The sequence below is a fragment of the Myotis lucifugus genome, unplaced genomic scaffold, assembly GCF_000147115.1.
Source record: "Myotis lucifugus unplaced genomic scaffold, Myoluc2.0 scaffold_55, whole genome shotgun sequence".
NCBI classification, from domain to species: domain Eukaryota; kingdom Metazoa; phylum Chordata; class Mammalia; order Chiroptera; family Vespertilionidae; genus Myotis; species Myotis lucifugus.
In genome coordinates this window covers 3,203,330-3,215,545 of record NW_005871103.1, presented here as the reverse complement: position 1 = coordinate 3,215,545, position 12,216 = coordinate 3,203,330, and the positions used below count along the sequence as shown (strand labels likewise).

At 41.4% G+C, this 12,216-nt stretch overlaps 1 protein-coding gene across 1 annotated transcript in view; it reads right to left on the bottom strand.

Moving 5' to 3' along the window:
• Window positions 1-12,216, bottom strand: part of LOC102431144 (cadherin-related family member 3) — a 79,579-nt gene that overhangs the window by 21,662 nt on the left and 45,701 nt on the right. Inside the window, exons 10-14 of the mRNA XM_014456126.1 lie at window positions 11,803-11,999; window positions 9,731-9,908; window positions 7,265-7,427; window positions 4,992-5,094; window positions 1,924-2,022 (exon numbers count right to left, since the gene is read on the bottom strand). Of these exons, the coding sequence (XP_014311612.1) occupies window positions 1,924-2,022; window positions 4,992-5,094; window positions 7,265-7,427; window positions 9,731-9,908; window positions 11,803-11,999 (740 nt within the window). The remainder of the gene's footprint in view (window positions 1-1,923; window positions 2,023-4,991; window positions 5,095-7,264; window positions 7,428-9,730; window positions 9,909-11,802; window positions 12,000-12,216) is intronic.

The window sequence follows — 12,216 nt, the reverse complement described above, 5'->3', positions numbered from 1 at the left end:
ATGTCAACTGTAATTATAAAATGAAACATGGTTTAAAATTTTAAAATGGCACAAGATATTATTTTAAAAAAAAAGAATAAGATGAAAGTGAAACAATATCAGAGCTTTTATTGGTGTATCAATGATGCAAGTGACTTCTTTGCTGAATTGATAATAGTTTTTGATTGTCAGAAGAATATTGCCTCAATTTTTGTGATAATAATAAAAAATAATGAATTAAGCCCTGCTACACAGTATTTGCCTATTCCCATGGTGTAAACATTCCCACCATTGCCAATTTTTAGCTATCAACATAATAATAAGCTGGGAAGAGAGGTTCAGTAGCAAACAATTACATATACAGAATTTCACCATGCAGGTCAAATAGATGTAAGTAACCTAAAGGGTATAGATCAGGGGTGGGCAAACTTTTTGACTCGAGGGCCCCCAATGGTGTTCTTTAAACCGGGCCCGGAGGGCCCGGGGAAAAAAAGGCATGGAAGGGAGTGTTTGTGGGAACTTATATTAAATTCAAAGTTAACCTCCATTCCATAAAAGGGGTCCGGTCTTTTTTTTTTTTTTTTAGTTTTTATCCTTTCAAAATGGGGCCGGGATCCCCCCCCCCGCCCATAGTTTCCCCCGGCTGGTATAGATAATGGTAAAATGTAGTAACATAATTAAGAAGTGCTGAGTTTTCCAATCAGAAACGATACATGCACCCCTATGTTCATAGTGGCACAATTCCCCATAGCTAAGATTTGGAAACAGCCTAAGTGCCCATCAGCAGATGAATGGATTAAAAAACTGTGGTACATCTACACAATGGAATACTACACTGTGGTAAAAAGAAGGAATTCTTACCATTTGCAACAGCATGGATGGAACTGAAGAGCATTATGCTAAGTGAAATAAGCCAGTCAGAGAAAGATAAGTATCACATGATCTCACTCATTTGTGGAATATAATGACCAACATAAACTGATGAACAAAAACAGATCCAGAGACAGAGAAGCATCAATCAGCCCGTCAAACCTCAGCAGGAAGGTAGGGGAGGGTGGGGGTAAGGAGGAGAGATCAACCAAAGGACTTGTATGCATGTATATAAGCCTAACCAATGGACACAGACAACAGGGGGGCGAGGGCATGAGTGGGGGAGGGTGGAGGGGGAAATGGGGGGTTAAGGACACATATGTACTACCATAATCAATAAAGAAATTTTTTAAAAGTGCTGAGTTTTTTGGATACTTACTAATTTTGTTTTTAATATAATTTATGTAATGAAGTTTATATAATTTAATTTTATAACCGGTAATATCAGGTTATAAAATTCCTAAAAATTTAATAATTGGCTCTTGTGAGCAAGTATGATTTAACTTCAGCACACAACTGGTTTCATTTATACCTTGAAGGACTCTAGCTAAGCCTGGGGGACCACCATCCAGAGGTGGTGAGCCAGGGATATGTTCCTCACTTGGAAGACAAAAAACACAAACATTATCTCTGCTGTCCCTTTAAAATCTAATGCTAATATATATATGTCCTAATTCAATCCTAAGTCATGGCTTAGAAAGGATCTTGACTCTGGACCTGCAATCTGACCTCAGATGTCTACAAGATATAAATTGCAGGGACGATGGCCACACTGTCCCTACCATCTTTACATTGGACCTAATCCAGATGCAGAAAAGAAGAGAAATTGAATAAAATTATTATCATGTCTATTTGTCCATTACAAAAATATCTGAGATCTGACATCAAATTGCAAGGGAGCCTTCGAGGAACCATCAGGATGCTATACTGAGGTCATTGCCATTGTCTGAAGGTCTGGAACCCCTTAAAGCTCCCTATGCTGCTTATGCTTTGTCATCTTTCCATTGGTCACCCATTTGGGATCCGGTAGGAGTTTCCTTGTGCTTCAACATCATGGAAGGGGGGATCTCTTACCTCCTGCTGTTTCTGGAACGAAGAATGAATAGTGCGCAGCCTTAAACACAGGGCTGAAATCATTGGCCGGAGCAATCTGTACAATGATCGTCACAGTTACTGTAAAATTGAACAGTGAATAAGTGCTTTGTTGTATTGGTGCTTTTGGTCCACAAACAAGCTAAATGTGCCCCCCAAAACCCCAAAACAGGCTTGCTGGAAGATTTTAAACTATGATGAGATTCTCTCTGGCCCCAAATAATCCCTGTTCCCATGCTCTGCATTCTCAGGGAACATAAATGAATTCTAGCCAAAGCAATTAGTCAAAGATATGCATCGTCTGCATGCCGTATCTTATTTTATACAATAGTGAATATGTATGCGTGTATCATATATAGCACACATATAGCACATATAGTTGTATATTTTACAAACGGGAGTTTATTGTATTTTTCATGAGTACAATCTCTTCCATTAGAGGTTTTCTTGGGGTGCCATTCTCAACCCAGCATATGACATACTACTTTCTGCTTTTACTGTATATCCTAGGAAGTGGCATGGAAAGAGACTTGGAAAAGTCATGTTCAAGGACTGGCTTTGACATATGCTCTATGGCCTTGAACTAGCTTAACTTCTCAGAGGCCCAGTTTCTTCATCAATAAAAAAGAATAATATCAGTTTCAATCTCCCACTTCATAGTGTGTGAGGACAAAATGCGATCATACCCAAAAAAGTTTTCTTACACTATAAAAAGTTAAGTAAAAAGTGGTTAATGTATTTTACTCATCTCACCCAGATGTTTGTGTACAGTGCGTCATAGGAAAAAAATTATATTATTTATTTCAGACCAACAAGCTCAAACTAATGTATCTGAAAGTTGTTGAAAAGAAGAAATTTGATGGACAAACATAAAGCAAGCAAATTGCAAAGAAGAAGCTTTTTCTAATAAAAATAAAATAATAGCATTTACTATGCAAAGCATTAGTAGTAGTTTTGTCCCCATTTTACAGATGAAGAAACTGTGGTTCTCAGAGTTAAGTGTTTGCTGGGTCACACAGCTAGTAAGTTGTGGAGTGGGTATTAGACTCAGTTGTGTCTGCCAACATCTCCCAAAATATCTCCTCTGAAATGCTTGATATGTCAAGTGCAAAATGCTGAGTTAAACAAAGATTTAAAAGTTTCTTTATGGCAAGACTTTATGGATTTCTGATATGTCATTCTGTGTTTGGAATGTCCAGGCATGCATTGCTCTCCACAGTTATCTGACCATGAAATTTTTTGTTAGTGGATTCTCTTGTAGAAATCATGTTCTGAAGAACACTTGTATATTATTTCTCCTGAAAATCTATGTCACCTGTTAAACGAGAAAATTTAATCTGGGGTCTATAGGACCTCAATTAAGAGAATCCGTGGCATTCTTTATATTAGTTGTATTTTTCTAGGAACAGGGCCTACAGTTTTCATCAGCATCTGATATGTATCCTTGACACCAAGAACGGTTAGGAAGCGCTGTTCCACAGACACAGGTGATTTATGTGAAAGCCTCGATGTTTCCTTCAATAAATCCCAGGCAGGTGCCATAAGAGCAGGTGTCGTTTCCAGCTTTGCTGTACTATGATTTTTGTTGCATACATAAAGACTTGAAATTGTGCTAATTACCTGGCCTATAAAAATAGACTGCACCACGTGTGCAGTGTTCAAAGCACCCTTTATGAGCAGTTGCTGTGAATAAGTTGGTGTGTGAGGATGTGGATTTATTACTGTGAGATTTCTTTTCTCTCCTTATTGGAGAAAGGCTCAAATCTGGTGAGAACAGATTCTTTAATGGATTAGGTAGGCCAACAGGATGAGTAGCTGCAAGAAAAAAACATTCTCCCTAAAAGATCAGCCAGGCTATGCAAACAGGCTTTTGCATGAAACAGTAAGACTCCCCCAATGGGAAGCAGAGAAAACACAGAGGAACACTTCTGGGCATACCATCAGGATGTGTCCCCGTCCCCTACACATTCCTTCTCAACATAGTTGGGTCACTTAAGTCTACAAATCACATTTAAAACTTAAATTTAAACTTAAACTCTTACATCTGTGAGTCAGGTGGGATCTAAAGAATTTGAGATCTGTTGCTTAAAGTTCAGCATTCAGGTCTTTTAGTTACAAATCTGTCCAACACATACCACCCTTCCACCCTCCTCTGTCCGTGCAAAGCCCTTTCCCACTGCTTCCAGATGTGAGCTCAGAGTCCTTCTTAACTCAATGATCCAGGCAAACACCACCAATGGATCGGAATTGGCAGAGGTCAAACCCAAACGTCACTCCTAGGTTCTCCCTTACCAGGCATTGACATTTTACTGCTAAGCCCGTGTCTGCAACCGCACAACCATCTTCTTGAATGTTTTGATGCCAATTTCCTACTAGATTACTTATTACCATAAGTTCCAGATACATAACAGACACTTCGCATGAATAATAGATGTATCCAGAAACTTTTGTGAGTCCCTATTTTCACAAATACTTCTACAGCAACAAATTCACTCTTAAAGGTTGGTACCATGTAGTTGAATATGTAAATGACCCCTTGGGGCACTCAGTGTGCGTTCTCACTTGTACAACAAAAAGCAGAGAGAAGCAGGTGTCCAGTGGTTGGCTAAAGCTTCCTCATAGCTAAGCACCCTGCTCTGATCCACAGCACACAATCCTATCTGTGCCTCAGGGTGTTTTACAACTACCAAAACGTGACTGTTAAATCCACACGTGTCAAAGGACTATGACTGTGCAGTCTGAGTAGATTTAATCTCCGTGCATAAACCGCCCATTCTAGCTCAGGTTGGCCCAAAATGGTGCAGCAGTGATGAGAAGACCAAATGGCAGAGAAGAGATTAACCAAAGAACTTACATGCACATATGCATAACCCATGGACACAGACAATAGTGTGAGGAAGGCCTGGGGTGGGGGTTGGGGGCGGGTTAGAGGGGTCAATGGGGGAAAAAGGAACATATGTAATACTTTCAACAATAAAGACAAGTTTTTAAGTGAGGAGTCTAAAGTAAGTGCCTTACTTAATGCTCCTTGACAAGTTTACGAAGCTCACCCGTGTGCGAGGGATGTGGGTCATCAAATACTGAAATTGTTATTTCATAGGTGTGTCCGGCAGCAATCATCTCTGGGTCTTCATAATCCATTGCTGTAGCAACCTTTTAGAAAAAAATTATTTCAGGAGATGGGCCTGGCTTTTTTAATGAACATGTTTTAAGTAATAAATCATTCTGGATAAGGCGCAAGTATGGCCATTGTGATTCAGTCGAGATGGTGTCAGAATACACTGAGACTGGTCATGGTGGCACACTACGGGAGGCATCTCGGTGGGAAAAGGGGACACCTTTGATCTCCTTCCAGAGCACCTTATTTTTGGACAAAGCATCCTAGCATAATAGAAAAAAACATCGGTCACATCTGCCTTCAGTAAAATAATTAAAAAGAGAAAATAATTTGAAAGTACTTTGTAATTGATAAAGCACTCTCATAAATGTATGTTATTCCTATTGTGACAAGTTATCATTTTTTTAAATCCTCACCCGTGGATGTGTTTTTATTTTTTTAATTGATTTTAGAGAGAGAGGAGCGGGGGAGAGAAACATCAATGTGAGAGAGAAACATTGATGGGTTACCTCCTGTACATGCCCCGAAAGGGGATCAAACCCGCAACCTAGATATGTGTCCTGTTCAGAAATTGAACTGATAACTTTTTGGTGCCCAGTACAATGCTCCAACCAACCTGGCCAGGGCTACTCACCATTTTTAAATGTTTATTGAGTACGAATTAAGTTCCAGGTAGAATCGAAGGTGTTAGGGATATAACAATAAACAATATGATCCCAGAGCAGAGACCTGATGACAACCCTAATATAATAACAGCGTTGGCACAAAGCTCAGTTGGAATGGGTCAATATAACACCAAGTACACAGGTGTTTGGTAAAAGCTACATTTTTAAAAATGTAGTATCTGGTTCAGACATTTATTCATTTATTCAAGTATATTGAGTACCCAGGATGCACCTAGCACTACAGGAGGTGTTAATACACAAAAAATGGACCACTCAGAAAATGGACCAACAACTAAATAAGCAGTTATAACAGAATCTAATAAATGTTTTTTAAAAGGATAGTTTATTGATTTTTGAAGAGAGAGAGAGACATCAATGTGAGAGTACATCCTCAATGGGCTGCTTCCTGCACGCCCCCAGCGTGATGGAGCCCAGAACCTGGGCATGTGCCCTTGACCGGGAATCAAACAGAAACCTCCTGGTGGGATGATGCCCAACCAACTGAACCACACCAGCCAGGCCAGAATCTAATAAATGTTTGACAGGAGAAGTAGAACTTACAATATGAGCTCATATCCAGGAGAACTAAGCTAGTCGTGGTAGTAAAAGAAAGGTTATAGAGCCCTGGCCAGTTTGGCTCAGTGGATAAAGCATCGTCCTGCAAATCAAAGGGTTCCAGGTTCAATTCCGGTCAGGGGCACATACCTTGGTTGCAGGCTCCTCTCCGGCCCAGGCCCTGGTCGGGGCTCCTGCAGGAGGCAACTAATCAATGTGTTTTTCTCATATCGATGTTTCCCCCTGTCTTTCCCTCTCTCTTTCACTCTCCCTGAAAATCAATGGAAAAGTATCCTCGGGTGAGGATTAACAAAACACACACACACACACACACACACACACACACACATAAAAAGCTTATAGAAATAAGTGGCATTTAAGACCTAATGGATAATTATGAAAATGTAGAAATTAATTAAAGGTAGGTGATAGGTGGAAGGGATTTTTCATAAATAGAGCAGGCGTTATGTGATGGCCCAAATGTTAGTTAGCATCATGCTTACAAAACTTGCATCTTTATCCAAACTCCGTTTTTTTTTTTAAAATGACAGTTTGGCTTTGCATTTCAAAATGAACATCACCCCAGAAAACCTCTTGGCTCAGTGCCCAAGCTTCCAAAATTCACAACATGTGCAAAACTCAACTTGTATCTTGTGGTGTTTGTCAAGAAAATCTAGGGTTAGGACCAAAGCAAAAGAGAGGTGATGAATGGCTTCCTTGGCCATATCTTCTGGCTGAAGGGAAGTGTTTGGTGATGTTTGGGTGAAGGAACAACTATACCAACTAAACAGGGATTGGCACAAGAGGAGAGCTGGCAGTGAGAGAAGAAAGGACTTGCCCACAGGCCTTCCAGCAAGACAGCGGAGGAGGCCAGACCCTCTGCTGTGCCAGAGCTCCTCTTGCTGACTCTACCAGCACCCAGCTATGGCCATGAATGCCCCCCTCCTTGGGAAAACTCCCAGCAGATACAACAGCTGGGGCTCACCTGGACACAGTTTTCAGCCTTCGGCACCTGCCTGAAGAGCTGTCCAGGCCCCACTGGCCCTGAGCGTGGAGCATAATGTATCATATCAGGAGGCTCGTCAAGGTCATGACACAAGAGCTTTGAAACTACTGTATTATTTGCAATTACCTCTTTGCCTGTGTACCTGTTTTTTAAGAAGAAAGGTCAGTTTAGGTGGATAGTCTTTTAAAATGTAATATTTTTCACATAAACATCCAGTAGTCTGATCAGTGCCTGTGTGTGATGCTCTACTTATCCCGAGTCCAGGTTTGGAACATCATCTGGGAAGCCCTTTCCCAACAGGGCTGTGAATTTAGTGAGACCTTCCTCATGTTCTGGGAGTATTTCTTTTCCGCGCCCAGCCGGGTACTTGTTTAGAAGTCTATTAAGGATGACTCGTCAATGGAGATGCTGGAGTAGGAATCAGAGAAGTGGGAATGTTCCCATCTGCAGCGTCTGTATGTCTGTATAGCAGGGTCAGAGGTGCAGTCCTCACCCTACGGTCGCAGTGGGTTACCTCCATCTCTCTGTGTTCACCCCTGTCTTCCCTGTGACCTCTCTGCCCCAATCCCCATTCAGAGCCCTCTAAGTCTAAATTCTACCAATTCTTCAAAGACTAGCATAGATCTTGCTCCTTTAGGAAGCTCCCTGGATACTCATTCACACATGTCCTTCCTCTTAACAATTAAATCACAACACATATAATTGAAAACTATCTTGTACTTTTTACTGTTGTCTAAATGTAGTCATCTTATCACCCTGACAAGATACAACCTTCTAATAGCAAATGAGCATAGCAAATACTTATCCTGTCACCTCCAGGGACTATAGCCCTGGGTGCAGCATGTGGTGAGTGTTTGATTAATTAACTGTGGTCTTCCTGGGGAAAGGGAAAGGAAAAAGAGGAGGAGATAAAAAAAAAAGGATAACTTTACTGAGTATATGCCAGCCCTATACTGAACAAATTCCAAATCTTGCTGTACTTGATTCTTATAACAATGTTATGAGGTCGGTACGATTATCATCTCCATTTAAAGGGTGGAGTAATGGGGACCCAAATGAGACTACATGGGTGTAATTATCAGAAGCTAGATAATCAGGAATAAAGCCTGGGGAACACAGAGGCAGCTGTCCTGTGTAGCTGAGAGCTGAGGGTGGGGTGGAGGACATAGACGAGTGGCAGGGATATGGGTTTAGAGATTAAGCTTCAAGTAATAAAAACGGCCAGGCTGACAGGAATACAGCCCAGAATCCCTATCCAAATTCCAAATCTAAAAGCTCTGAAACTCATGATTTTCTCACAATTTATTTGTCATCAAATTGTTAATATCCAAACATTACCTGAACTGTCAGATCTTTCTTTGTCCAACTTAGTGTGAGTATCCATATGTTTTACTATAGAGGTATGCATGGATTTGAATTGGGACATTTGCATCATATATGGTATATACCACATTACCCTCCTAAAATTAAAAAAATATATTTATCTTGAAATATATCCAGTGCCAAGGGTTTCAAAAAAGGGACGCTGGAACTGTGCTAGACAGCATTTATGGAACTGACACACATACTCAGCACTGTGCTAAAATGTTATGTAAATGATCCCATTTATTCTCAAACCAACCCATAGACCAACTCCTATCGTTATCCCTTTTTATAAAGAAAGAAACTGAAGATCATGGGGCTTAAGTAAATTACCCAAGATCACACAGCTAATAAGCGATAGAACCAGGATCTCAAGCCAGGTCTGTGACTCCAAAACATACACTTTCTTTTGTTTTGTTTTTAATCTTTATTGTTGAAAGTATTACATATGTCCCTCTTTTCTCCTACTGTCCCCACCCCTGCATCAGGCCCTCACCACCTTATTGTCTGTGTCCATGGGTTATGCATATATGCATACAAGTTCTTTGGTTGATCTCTTCCCACCCACCCCACCTTCCCTCTGAGATTCCGCAATCTGTTCTATGCTTCTATGTCTCTGGATCTATTTTGTTCATCAGATTATTTTGTTCATTAGATTCCACATATGAGTGAGATCAGGTGATACCTGGCTTTCTCTGACTGGCCTATTTTGCTTAACATAATACTCTTCCATAAAGTATGAATTACACCTTGTTCAGGTCCCTCCATGCTGTCTCAAAGGGTAAGAGATCCTTCTTTTTCACTGCTGCATCGTATTCCATGGTGTAAATGTACACAGCTTTTTTATCCACTCATCTACTGATGGGCACTTGGGCCAAAACATACACTTTGAACAACTAACTGTCAGATCCAGGACAGCAAACCTATTTATCTTTCAACAGGTCATTTCTGAGGACCAGAATATGAGACTGAACAGGATCAATGTGATGATTAACTGACATTTAGTTGAGCCAATAAGTACAGCAATACCTCTGCTCTCCACTCACTCTGACTTCTCAACCCAGCCCACTCCTCTCAGCTCACCTAATCAGATACTGGTCACAGAAAGGGGAGTTGTCATTAATGCCGTGGACATAGACTGTCACCGGAAGTGCTGCACACCGCTGCCCCTGGTCACAGGCCTTAATGGAGAAGGACTGAACGCGTGCAAACCCAGCCCTCTCCACATCAAGGCGTGCAGTGGTTACCACGGTCCCGAGCTCTGTAACAAAACAACACACTGTGCTGCAAACCAGCGCCTGCTGTCCTGACTTTATTACATAGCAATGAAGGAGATAAAGTATGAATTACACTTTGTTCAGTAGAATTAAGAAACTGATTTAAAATGTAGGCACGATGTGTAATTGTTTATGTACCGACATTAATCATATTATGTTAGCTGGTAGCAAAAACAAAATTGGGTTTTTGTTTTTGGTTGTTTTGTTTTGTGTAGTTTTGTTTTACTTAGGAGGCCAGGGAAGACTTGCTAGAAGAGGGGACTTTTATTTAGGCCTTGAAGGACATGTAGGATAAGGAAATGGGGGTGAGAGGGAGGAGATCATTCCCGGCAGAGAAAACATCAGAAGTGAAAACAACAACAAGATCATGACTCACTGTACTCCCTTCCACCCACCCTCCCACCCATTCATTCAACAAACATTCATGGAGTGACAGCTATGTGCCAGGAGCTGTGCTGAATACTGCATACACCACAATGAAGCCCTGCCTTTATGGAATTTATAACCTAGGCTGGGAGACAAACCACTAAACAGGTGTCAAAAAATTCCATAGACATACTATCAAGGAAATAAAACTATAATGTGATATATTTAATGTCTAATGGTGAGATTCTGAAAGATGCAAGGGCCACGGTCTGGGGGCAGGCGGCCTGGTGCTTTGGCTGCAGTGTAATGGACAATGGGGAGACAAGAAACACAAAGACATTGCAGAGAGAGACAAGAGACAAGCATTTGGGGGACAACGTGAGAAGTCCAAGTGCAAAGGAAAATGACAGGGGGGGTTTACTTGAAGGAGGAGTGTAATCCAATTTGACTTTTCCCCTTACTTTCATCCCAGTTGATCTGCTGAGACTAATGGAGGGGTGAGTGTGAAAGCAGAAGCCCAGCTAAGAGATTTGTGCAGCAATTCAGTTAAGAGGGGACGGTAGCTGTGTCGATTGGGGCTTCCCCAGAAGCAGGGTGGGAGAGGAGAATTTGAGTGCAATAGTTTATTTGAGGGGAAGGGGTGATCCAGAGCAACATGGCATGGGTGTGGTGAGGCAGAGAGGGGAAGGCTGCCAATAAAAAATATATTATCAAGCAAGTTACCACTGTGGAAAACTAGAGCTTAATAGCACTGGGGAACTCTGGAAGCCATTGCAAAGCCCACACTCAAAATTGTCCCAGGCCAGGGACCAGGAGCCAGAGCACTTATGTACCAATTCTCTTCAGTATTTGGCGGGGAGCTTATGGGGTGGGTAGTATTTTTCCATCACTTTGAACCTGCTATTTGTGGGGAGTAAAGGGGCAGATGTCAGACCCCAAATAATCCCTCAAGCAAAGAAATGCAGACATTGGCAGTGGGAAGTCAGGAAACTGAAATGTGAAGGCCTGAGGGTGGGACACTGAGAGCATCTGGTCCCATGCTCAAACCTGCACATGTGCTAAGGATGACCACCTTCTCTCTTCTCAGATAGACCACAGCTCCTGACAGCTACCCAGCCTCAGCCACAGCTGATTGGCTGAGAAGTGAATGACTGACTCTAAAAAGTCCAATCAGATTCTCTCTCACAAAAATTTGGACCTGAAGCAGAACAGAATAATTTAGATCTGAGAAGATGATCTGGAAGGTCATGTAGAGCGCAGAGCTAAAGCAGTCATGGGTAGCAGCTATGGAGACCCAGGTGTTAGGTCATCTGTGGACAAAGAACTGGGCTTGCAGAGAGTTATTGAACAGGTATTTATCAAGCACCTACTATGTGCTTCTTCTAGGGGTCCTGCAAATGAAGACAATCTGATACCCACCCTCCAGAAACTCGGTCTTAGAGAGGAGACACAAACAAATGATAACAACAGCACCTAAGAGAGATAATTTGCTGAAAATAATTCTCGACCTACCTTTGTCAATTGCAAAGTAAACACTCCATGGAGCTAGTTCAAAGGTTAAATCTCCCAAATTATCTTCATCAGTTGCCTGGCACACTCCGATCATTTTCCCAATTGGGATTTCTTCATCCAGTGTGATGTTGACTTCACTGTGCAGAGTCGAGTTTATAGAGGTAACACTCAAGACATCATTTTCAATACTGAACAAACTTGTTTGAAAAGAAAAGGCTATTAGAGTGGTGCTTCTTGGCGTGTATTCTTTTCTACCCTTTATGGTGGTGGAGGGGTAAGGGGTTAGAGGTAGTCATGATGACAGTCGAAACTGACAATGTTAATAGCGAACCCATTTATTCAGCACTTGCCCATTGTTTAGACACAATGCTGAGTACAGTCTACATTGTTTCCATTTATTTCTCACAGTCCCAG